General features: G+C 36.8%; 1 protein-coding gene across 9 annotated transcripts in view; it reads right to left on the minus strand.

The window, feature by feature from the left end:
* LOC128691776 (A-kinase anchor protein 9) overlaps positions 1-12,045 on the minus strand; it is a gene marked incomplete at its 5' end in the record, with an annotated part of 128,610 nt that overhangs the window by 87,257 nt on the left and 29,308 nt on the right. For 7 of the 9 annotated variants that reach the window (XR_011394112.1, XM_070100978.1, XM_070100977.1 and 4 more), the window contains 4 exon segments: positions 1,424-1,581; positions 4,425-4,539; positions 4,865-6,029; positions 6,584-6,684. Coding sequence is in view for 8 of the 9 variants with exons in the window: in XM_070100978.1 (XP_069957079.1) it covers positions 1,424-1,581; positions 4,425-4,539; positions 4,865-6,029; positions 6,584-6,684 (1,539 nt within the window). 9 annotated transcript variants of the gene reach the window in all.

Raw genomic sequence — 12,045 nt, forward strand, 5'->3', positions numbered from 1 at the left:
TTCTGGAACGAATTAAGTTCATAACTCTAGGTACCACTGTACCCGGATTGAAAATTAAATAAATGAGTACAAGTTAGGGACTCGCTGCCTTCATGCTGGGTAATTATCTTAAGTTCCATCTCCAAAGTAATTGCTTTTGCACCATTGTAAACTCAAAATAAGCTGAGAAGCCTCTGTAACTGCAACAAGTAATTTTTTAGATTTCAAGGGATTTCAACTCACTGATGGATTTGTAAGATTTTTTCACTTAACAGCATCAGAAATACACATAACATAGTATATTATGTAATTATACAACAAGGAGAAAATACTTATTACCAGTGAGGATTTTTTTGTTCAGATATTTTCAGCATGTTCTATACAGTACTGTGTGTTGGTGCATGAAAGTGTAAATAAATAATGAAGAATGGTTGTGGGGCATATTTTCACCTCCACCTGAGGTCCATTTCTACAGATACAAAGGAACAGAGAGAGACTAGGTAATTAAAAGAGTAGGAAGAGCGTGTGGTGCCTTGGCAGACATGTGCAGCATCACCTTGTGAGAGTGGAGGAGCTTCCTGGGTCCTGAAGAACATGATGACATCTATCAGTAGGTTGCCATTCTTTGGGATGTGAAGGTGTTTATATTACCTCTCATGTTCAGCTGTCCTTATATGAGTGTGTGTCTATAGTTGTATCATAAAGTGCTTTTAATTACCACAACAAAAGATTGAATCAACATTACAAATGATCTACTGTCTACATGATTCACGAAATCGTAATGACACGATTGCAAACAAACCATACCCCGGCCGGGATTGAAGCCGCGGTCAGAGTGTCTCAAACCTCCAGCCCGTCGCGTTAGCCACTAGACCAGCTAGCTGGTCTAGTGGCCGGGGTATGGTTTGATCTACTGTCCCATGCTAAACTGGTCCTGTCCTTCACACTCAAGTTGGGAGCCCATACTAAGATATCAGAAAATTACACACACCATAAGATGTCAGAAAACATTTTTTCAAGGTAAGTGGTAAAGTGGAATGAAATAAATTAGTGACTCAGAAGGACTATATACAGGGGTTCAAAAAAAATATGACAGAACAATTTCACATCAGTGGACTGAAAATTTAAAGCTAAAGAAAAACTGAATATAGTATTACTGTGGGGACAATGTTGCCAGTATGCTTTTCTAAATTGAAAGATAGAAGACACTTATATGAACTGCATGAAATTATCAGCAAAGATAAAAGCAATTTTAATTCATAAGGAACATAAAAGCAAATTTACGAAGAAATGCACAAAGTTTTATTTACATGGGTAAAAAACTATAAATGCTGCCAAGGCACATATTAGAAAATAAAAAATAATGTAAAGGCAATCATACAATGAAACAAATTGTATGGAAAAACCCTTATGCATATGCATAGTAAAAATGTTAGTCTCATACCTGCTGGGTCAGATCAGAGACTTCGGATTTCAGCGCCTCAACAGTAGCATCATTCTCTCGGACCAGCGCTTCAAGGATTCCTTCTAGATCTCCAACACGAGCAACGAGTTCATTGTGGTCCATTAATGATTTATTTTTGGCAGACAAGGTGGCACGTACTTCAAGAGAAAAATTAAATATATTAACAAACATCTTACAAATTCTTTATACAGGGGGTCACTGACTTACAAACACCTGAACTACAATCTTCAACACTGATGAATAATGTATAGAGAACATAATATGTATTGATAGTGTTTTCTGAATGAAAATCTACAGTTACAAAATTATGTGACACAATTATCATTTTGTACCTTCATGTTCTGTAGGATAATAGGTTTGAAGATACAAATGACCTGTTCCTAAGTTGAAACAATTGCAGTGCAACTTATTTGTAAATTGAGAACCCTGTATTACAAATGTTCAATGAGCTATAATTTATACAAACAAATAAATAAACATATTCACAACTCACTATAATCCAAAGATGAAAATCTTTTAAGGAAAATACCTGCTGTATAAGCAGGGCCGGAACCTAATCTGCTGTATAAGCAGGACCCTACAGTAGCCCATAACTGAACCTGCTGTATAAGCAGGACCCTACAGTAGCCCAGAACCTAATCTGCTATATAAGCAGGACTCTACAGTAGCCCAGAACCAAACCTGCTGTATAAGTGGGGCCCTACAGTAGCCTGAAACCTAATCTGCTGTATAAGCAGGGCCCTACAGTAGCCCAGAACCTAACCTGCTATATAAGCAGGGTCCTACAGTAGCCCAGAACCTAACCTGCTATGTAAGCAGGGTCCTACAGTAGCCCAGAACCTAACCTGCTATATAAGCAGGGTCCTACAGTAGCCCAGAACCTAACCTGCTATGTAAGCAGGGTCCTACAGTAGCCCAGAACCTAACCTGCTATGTAAGCAGGGTCCTACAGTAGGCTGGAACCTAACCTGCTGTATTAGCGGGGCCCTCCTGTAGTTAAAATATTTAAAGAACAGCAGTTTAGCCTGATCTAGTATTAAAAGAATTCACCTTTGTAAGCCAGAACAGAAACCTAAGAAAAAATAATTAAATTTCATAAACTTAACAGAATTATATCAAATTTCACATCTTTTGCTACAAATAAAAATGTTAATATTTTATTGAAAATTTAAAGTCTCAAGGGAGTCTATGGCCATATGACTTCCCTGATAGTTGCAACAGAATTCACAGGCATAACACCAGACATAAACATCTCTACGAAACTCCTGTGAACAGGTGCTCCTCAGGTGAAGATGGTATGACTGATGATATTTTGACTTTACAATGGTGCAAAAGCAATTACTTTGGAGATGTCGATAAATTAGACACATGTGCAACTCTTGGGTATCTTTATTGAGGAAACGTTTCGCCACACAGTGTGGCGAAACGTTTCCTCAATAAAGATACCCAAGAGTTGCACATGTGTCTAATTTATCAACATGTCGGTTCTCTGAACCATCCATCTACTTTGGAGATGAAACTTAAGATAATTACCCAGCATGAAGGCAGCAAGTCTGCAACGTGTATTCATTTATTTATTTTTCAATACTAGTATTTAGTTATGATAATTATTGTTTATTTACTTATTTGGTGATATTAGTTATTTATTTACTTTTTACTTATTTAGCATATCATAATCATATTTGACTGTTTGCTCCTTCTAAACTGTTGTATCCGAGCGCCTCTGCAAAGACAATGATTATGTATGATTGATGGTGAAAGAGTTGAATGATGAAGAAAGTATTTTTTTCTTTCTTTTTGGGTCACCCTGCCTCGGTGGGAAACAGCCGATGTGTTAAAAAAAAAAATCGTATTTGACTTAAGATATGTTCGACTGATGATGGTTCGTTGGAACATAATCCCATCATAAGTCAAGGAGCAACTGTGGTTACTATGTGCATAAAAGTACCTAAACTCTGTAACTCTTTGCCTGAAAATTCCTGAGACTCACTGTCTGCTAACCACTTCAAAGCTTATGTTAAAATACACCTCCTTATCTTAATGTGATCCTGACAACAGTTTATTATGTTGAACAAATCCTGAAACCTCGTCGTTCATCCATTATTATTCCATCCTTCCTTCAGATCTTATTTATTACTAGAAAAGCATTTATATCCTTATATCAATTCAGGTACCTAGTTTCATCTTTAATTGAGTTTTTTAATAGATTACCAAATGCCTTCAATATAGTATAAACTAAGTATGTATTTTCATTTTCATATACTATGCATGTCTCATTGTCTAACATAAGTTAGTTTTAAGGTTGCTCAAAATGCTTTGCATAACAAGGGGCTTTCTATAAAATAGTTTATACATGTCAATTACATAATTTTACACTGTACACTATGCCATTTTATAGAAATAAAATTGTCTTTGCTAGAAAACCTTAATTTGCGCTATCATACCTCACATTATCAATATTATACCATTTAAATTTACTTTTTAATTTCCAACAGAAGTACAGTACATCATTTCCATTAAAGAAATGTACATGAGCAGAATTCATTTTCATTGGTAGCAAGCATTTCACTTAATGAGTGCTGTGGCAGGCTATATTATATAAAGTTTAATGGAGAGTGCACCTCTGCCAACCATACTGCCACTGAAAAGTTCCCAGCCAAGCTTTTGTGCCTTATAAATATGATGATGGTAAACGATACAAACTAGTTGAAAGTAAGATACATGTGCAACAGTTAGGTATCTTTATTCTAAAACACTTCGCCTCCACAGCAGGCATCTTCAGTTGAATACAGAGAAGGCAGCAGGAGCAGTAGAGCTGTAAACACTTTACTACTCGAAGTTAGTTGGACAATGTCTAAATAAATCCACATTCTGTCACTATCTTCCGAATATATTACACTGTGAAAAAAGCTTCACAACACGGTTGAGTTTGCTGTTCACTGCATACAATGAAATATTAATAAAAATTTAAATACTGTACCCCTCTCTCTGATGTCTTTTGAGCTTTCCATTCTTGCCGCATACTGAGTAGTAGCCGTTCCCCCTCCCTGACCCTGCTGCCCTAGCTCTAGTTCTTCTATTTGATCCTTGGCAACCTGTTGGAATATTTTCATACAAATTGTGCACTAAGATAAGATTATATTAAATGGATTATTGTAATTATAATGAATGCATAAAAAGAGTTCAAACTTGACACTTAACATACTATTTTTAAATAGGAAAGATTTGCAATTAAAACACGATTCTTCAGAAATATCTGTACTGCTACATACTTGAAAGACAATCAACAGAATGGAAAACCAAGATAATGCTGTAATAATGAGAATATCTGAAAGACAATTGACAGAATGGACAAACCTAAGATAATGCTGTAATAAAAGTATACATAAACTTTAATCAGCATAACCTGAGCTCACTCACCTGGAGCTCCATCGCAAGGTTCTTGCTGTAGTGGTTCAGACGATTATTTTCATCTTTTAACGCTTTCTTCTCGTCCTGCAAGCCCCTCAGTAAGCCCTCTAAATGGTGTAGTTTTACTTGAAGATGCTCTGTCGCCTGGGCATTCTGACAAAGTTGTCTCAGGACATCCTTCAGTTTATCAATATCCTTAAGTTCTTGGTGCTTTAGTGTGGTCAAATTCATGAAGGATTCATCTTGGCTCAGTAAGAGGCTGAGGCTCTCTGAGAGATCATTAAGATCTTGTGGAGATAATGCAGTGAATACCTGAGAGAGTGATGACTGATCAGGCACACCTGCAGTATCCTCCAGTAAATGAGGCATTTTCTCAGTGCTTTTCAAAAGATGCATTAGTTTCTTTTTAGCACTAAACACAGCTGCTAAAGTCCCATAGCCACCAGATTCACTTTTCTCTTCAGGCTTTGTCTGTACTTTGTCATCTTCTGGAGCATTACCCATTGTATTATCCTCATCTTTACTAGTAGTATCACTAATGTGATGCTGACTCAGATCATTCACTGTCTCCTTCACACTATCACTTTCAATTTCATCTTTAACAGTGTGAGAAGAAAATTCTTGATTATCAGAAGATAGTGAATGCATAAATATTTTTAACATTCCTGCTGAAGCTTGTAGTGAAATGGTTAACTCCTGAACTTCCTTCTCCAAATTTTCCACAACTACCCGATCCCAACGGCCTTTCAAAATAGACATCAGCTGTGGGTATGATTTAGTGAGTATATTACGGACTTGCTCGTCCTTGTCCATATCCTCCAGCATTCCTTCACTCATTGCAGTACTATCTAACACTGATTCTGAGTTACTTGCTACCTCTGTATCTTCACTATGATAGGCAAAAACTGTCTTGCCAAGAAGTCCTGTTGAGAGAACACTGTCTTCTGTGAGCATGTGTAGTTGGCTGGCATAATTGTCATCTGGCATACAATCAGATAAAAATGAGAGATCCACAATCTTGCCACTAGACAACTCAGGCTGCTCGATGGAACCATGGTCTTCATTCATTTTGTGATCTTGAGATTTGTTAGTATAACTTTCAGCAACACTGTAGTAATGTAGTAACTGTAGTGTTACATGTGACAGTAGGCCCACTGTTTTCTTGTACCAGTCCCTGCAACATGGTAGGCTTAAGTACACTTTTTTGTTTTCAACAAACCTATGGGTACAAACTCAAATCCAGGGCCCTCAAGGCATTAAATCACTCTACAAAATTCTATTTCAAATTGAACATACCTAACAAAATCAAGTATAATCACATGCAACCTGGCACCTGGTTGCCCATCAATTTGTTCCTATCTTTTTTTACCCTGTATTCTGGAATTAAAACAAGACATGCAAAATTATGCAAATATATTTGAGGACATAATTCATAATCCCTCATCTTCGTTTTAATCATTGGTATTATGAAAGGCTATGTTAAGGTACCTGCTTTTATTTAGCTTCATCAAAAGTAGGGAAACCCTGAAGATCCACATGCTCAAAGCCCAAGGGAACTGGATATGAAATTTTGTACATGCAACAAGTTTTGTGAATTAGCTGATCAGAGTATAGCTAACACAATAAATAATGAAAGTATGTAATGAACTAAATTTGGATAAAATAAAATTTTATTGGCAATATTATGCAAGAAAAACATTTAAAAATAAAAGAAGTGCAAGAACCAACCTGTCACTGTAGAGGCTCTGCAGGTGCCGCTGGAATAGGACAGAGTTAACATCAGTTGCAGGTTCTATTATCTTGTGAAGCTTGCCATTTGCATCTTCCAGCTACATAAGACAAGCAGGGGACACCAACACGCACCAGAGGCACAAAAACGAAGGTGGTTATGGGAAGGTTAGTACAAATAAACAGGGAGTTAATGCAAGGCGGACAAAAGGCAGATGTCAGAAATAATGCCTTAACCCTTAAACTGTCCAAACGTAGATATACGTTGACGTGCGGCAGGCTTCGAACGTAGATCTACGTTTTTTTTACATGGTCTCAAATGGGGAAAATCAAGGTTGGAGCACTACACACGTGAACGTAGATCTACATTTGGACAGTTTAAGGGTTAATCATGCATATAATGCACACTACACAGCACTACTTGTATTAAATCTAATAAAATCACTTAAGCTTTACACACAAATATTTGTAAAAAATTAAGATAAGTACCGGTAATCAAAATCATTGAGCTGCACAAATATAAAATATAAACACATGCTAAAAAAATATAATAAGTATGCAATTTTTTCAACACTTTATAATAAATCTTTCAAAAAATAAATATATCAAAAGACAAAAAGAAAATAATTAAGAAGCACACAAAAGCATTACAGTATACTTGAGCAAGCCAAAGCAATACACCCAAGCCCACCAAGTAGGAGTTATGACCTATTAACCATGAGTTAAACCTTAGGCTTGGACATGAGAGGCCAAGAAGAAAGCTCCCAAATGAATTCTGCATGTAGATACTGATGTAATGAAACAAATATTTACATGTGGAAATTAAGAGGAGGTGTGGAGTTACTGAAAGTATTAGTCAGAGGGCTGAAGAGGGGTTCTTGAGGTGGTTTGGTCAATTAGAGAGAATGGAACAAAGTAGAATGACTTGGAGAGCATATAAATCTGCAGGGGAAGGAAGGTGGGGTAGGGGTCATCCTCAAAAAGGTTGGAGGGAGAGGGTAAAGAAGGTTTTGTGGGCGAGGGGCTTGGACTTCCAGCAAGCATGCGTGAGTGTATTAGATAGGAGTAAATGGGACCTGATGAACTGTTGGAGTGTGAGCAGGTTAATATTCTGTGAAGGGATTCAGGGAAACCGGTTAGCTGGGCTTGAGTCCTGAAAATGGGAAGTACAATGCCTGCACTTTAAAGGAGGGGTTTTGGGATATTGGCAGTTTGAGGGACTTCTAAACTGTCGTATCTGAGTGCCTCTGCAAAGACAGTGCTTATGTATGAGTGATGGTGAAAGTGTTGAATTATGATGAAGGTATTTTTCTTTCTTTTTGGGTCACCCTACCTTGGTGGGAAATGGTCTGTGTTAAAAAAAAAAAAAATTACATGTTCTCTGTATACCACTCAACACTTTTTCCTTAATTTTAATTACAGTTACTGTGCTCAATATATTATGTCAATAGTTTCTTGAGGCTTCTACATTTACTCTTTCTTTTTTTATAAACTATTTGTGTTTATATTGTCAACATGAAAATCTAGTCAGGTTGTGAGGGTAGAAGCCCCCTTCAAAAAGACTCACAGGTGTGTACGAAAATATACATTTTTTAGCATATCTTGTATTGTTCTATACCACAACATAAACTTGTATAACCTATCACCAAAGTGAATTATGAGGTAAGAGTACAAAGAACCAACATGCCACCCTTTATCTGTATCCCTAGATGAAGTGTCGTGAAATGTCAGTTTACTTTATGTTTGTGACAGGTACAGTACTGCCATCCTTCTTGAAAGGAAAGCCTAGCTGCAAATTATGGGTGACTTAAGATTAAAACCTTTAACAAATACCAGAACTTGTTACTTTCACTATAATGAAGTTTAGTAATAATAGTAGGATTACCAACAAAATGTTGGGTAAATTAGTTGCACATGTCCACTTGTCTAACAAACTGAAGTTTCCCTTAAATTTCAGAAAGATGTAAAGCCAAGGTTACAAACCCTCAATATTCAATATAATCAGTGAGCAGACTGATTGTGATACAAGTATCATCCTTTACTACCAGTTTCCAGACTTCTGGATTTGCACCTGCTGAACAAAAGATTTTTTATCTCAGCATGCTCTATAATATATTTTAAATAAAATGATAAACAGCTCTTGCTTGGTGTAGGTAATGTCGTTAAGATGGGAATAGCAAAACTAACGGAGAAATTAAAAAAAAAATACGTATGGTTAAAGTTAAAAATAGTATTCAAAACATTTATGAAGGGATTCAGGGCAAGTGGTTAGCCAGATATGAGTTGTGAAAGTGGGAGGTAAAGCACAGTGACTGTTCTCTGAAGGACAGGTGGGTGTGTTACAGCTCGCTGTTTTATTTTAATTGTGATGCTCATGTATTTTTGGAATGAGTAAAGTAACATTTATGAAGGTATTCAGGGAAACCAGTTAGCTGGACTTGAATCCTGGAGGTGGAAAATACAGTGCCTGCACTCTAAAGGAGGGGTGGAGATATGTTGCAGATTTTTAACTGTAGTGAAGGCATACTTTTGACAAGACAGTGATGGAGTGAATGATGATGAAAGTGTTTCTTATTTTTTTCAGGTCACCTACCTTGGTGGAAAGTGGCCAATATGTTAATAAAAAAAACTAGAGAATGACTATGCTATATTACACACAAATCCAGCAGAAGAGACATACTGGATACAAGGTATTTCTGACAAATCTGGTAGAAACCTGGTGCAGAGATAACTTATAATGATGTTTCACTCTCTGAGCACAGCTTAATCAAGACTAGATTGTGCTCTACCCACAGAAAAACATATATCCTAAAGGTGTGCTCTGCACCAAGTATCTTTCTGCCCAAGGAAAATTACTTCATAATTCCATCAACTGGAAGTGGTGAAGTACTTATCCGTATTTCAAGGAAAACAACAACTCTACCAGGTGTTTTAAATTCTTAAATAAAAGAATAATGTACTACCATTTGATTGTGTAAAAAGTATTAACAAATACGGATTTAACAAGTATAGTAGTACATAAAAAATTTGAACACAGCCAACACAAGCTTCATGTGCTACACCAATTAAAACCCACACAACATTATGACAGATACTAGTGCAAAGACAGACAATGCAATGTTTCAGTGAATTGTTTTATTACATTTTAAAAAGTAATAGCACAAAACTATTTCTAGTTCTGCAGAACTCGACTGAAATCTTTTATGAATAAACTTCACTAACACATTACTCACAAAACCTTGGGTATAAGTTCACCAGTTACTGTCAATAATATACAGTGGACCCCCGCATAACGATTACCTCCGAATGCGACCAATTATGTAAGTGTATTTATGTAAGTGCGTTTGTACGTGTATGTTTGGGGGTCTGAAATGGACTAATCTACTTCACAATATTTCTTATGGGAATAAATTCGGTCAGTACTGGCACCTGAACATACTTCTGGAGTGAAAAAATATCGTTAACCGGGGGTCCACTGTATTATAAACAATAACCATTTAAAAGAGAAACTTTTGTTTTTTCTTTTTAGGCGACCTTGCTTCCCTGGGATACAGCCAGTTCGTTCAAAAAAAAATAAATAAATAAATAAATAAAAAGCACAATAACCTGTGATAAAAAGTACAACACTCAAAACATTTCACAAAAATCAAACATGCAGAGGAAAAAACAGAGCACATCACCCTAACATTATTTGCTAGTAATCGAGGCATACCCTGCTAATACAAAGTTTTGCTTTAGAGTGCTTCACTAATATACTGCATTTTGAACTGTATTCACATTTAGAATTTTCAACGGTGAAGCACAACAGGTTAGCAATACAGTACTATATCAAATTATTATTTTTACTTTTGTATCTTTTTTTTTTTTAGGCCTAGTGCTACTACACAATAAATGATAAATGCTTTCAGGCCTTTATATGCACTGACAAGTGAAATAAGGTTGCAATTCACTTTAAGGCGATATTCACCTAATGTCGGTGGTCTGGAACCTTATAAGCCATTTTTTTTTTTAACAAGTTGGCCGTCTCCCACCAAGGCAGGGTGACCCAAAAAGAAAGAAAATCCCCAAAAAGAAAATACTTTCATCATTAAAAATCTCGCTCACACATAATCACTGTTTTTGCAGAGGTGCTCAGAACACAACAGTTTAGAAGCATATGCGTATAAAGATACACAACATATCCCTCCAAACTGCTAATATCCCGAACCTCTCCTTCAGAGTGCAGGCATTGTACTTCCCATTTCCAGGACTCAAGTCAGGCTATATAAAATAACCGTATTAACCATATTAGCAAGATATGCCTCTACTTTAAAAAGAAAAACACCACTTATTAATGTTATCAATGAGTATGACTTTCAGAAGACACTAAGTGCAGTGGTTCTCATCTCTGGAAAACTACTCTAGAATGACACTTGCATGCAAACTTCCAGCCTATCTTGACTCAACACACAAGGTCCCCAACTTACAAATTAATCAAGTAATGGATTTTTAAACTTCAAAACAAGCAGAATTCTCAGTTTTTAACTTGCAAACAGAGTTGACCATCTGGTTTTTCAACTTATTATTATTATTATCATCATTATTATTATTATTATTTTTTTTTTTTAACAAGTCGGCCATCTCCCACCAAGGCAGGGTGACCCAATAAACAAAGAAAATCCCCAAAAAGAAAATACTTTCATCATCATTCAACACTTTCACCTCACTCACACAATCAGTTTTTGCAGAGGTGCTCAGAACACAACAGTTTAGAAGCATATACCTATAAAGATACACAACATATCCCTCCAAACTGCTAATATCCCAAACCTCTCATTCAGAGTGCAGGAATTGTACTTCCCATTTCCAGGACTCAAGTCCGGCTATATAAAAATAACCGGTTTCCCTGAATCCCTTCACTAAATATTACCCTGCTCACACTCCAACAGATCGTCAGGTCCCAAATACCATTCGTCTCCATTCACTCCTATCTAACACACTCACGCACACTTGCTGGAAGTCCAAGCCCCTCGCCCACAAAACCTCCTTTACCCCCTCCCTCCAACCTTTTCGAGGACGACCCCTACCCCGCCTTCCTTCCCCTACAGATTTATATGCTCTCCATGTCATTGTACTTTGATCCATTCTCTCTAAATGACCAAACCACCTCAACAACCCCTCTTCAGCCCTCTGACTAATACTTTTATTAACTCCACACCTTTTCCTAATTTCCACACTCCGAATTTTCTGCATAATATTTACACCACACATTGCCTTTAGACAGGACAACTCCACTGCTTCCAATCACCTCCTCGCTGCTGCATTCACAACCCAAGCTTCACACCCATATAAGAGTGTTGGTACTACTATACTTTCATACATTCCTTTCTTTGCCTCCATAGATAAAGTTTTTTGTCTCCACATATACCTCAACGCACCACTCACCTTTTTTCCCTCATCAATTCTATGATTAACCTCATCCT

Source organism: Cherax quadricarinatus, chromosome 75 (assembly GCF_038502225.1).
Source record: "Cherax quadricarinatus isolate ZL_2023a chromosome 75, ASM3850222v1, whole genome shotgun sequence".
Taxonomy (NCBI): Eukaryota; Metazoa; Arthropoda; class Malacostraca; order Decapoda; family Parastacidae; genus Cherax; species Cherax quadricarinatus.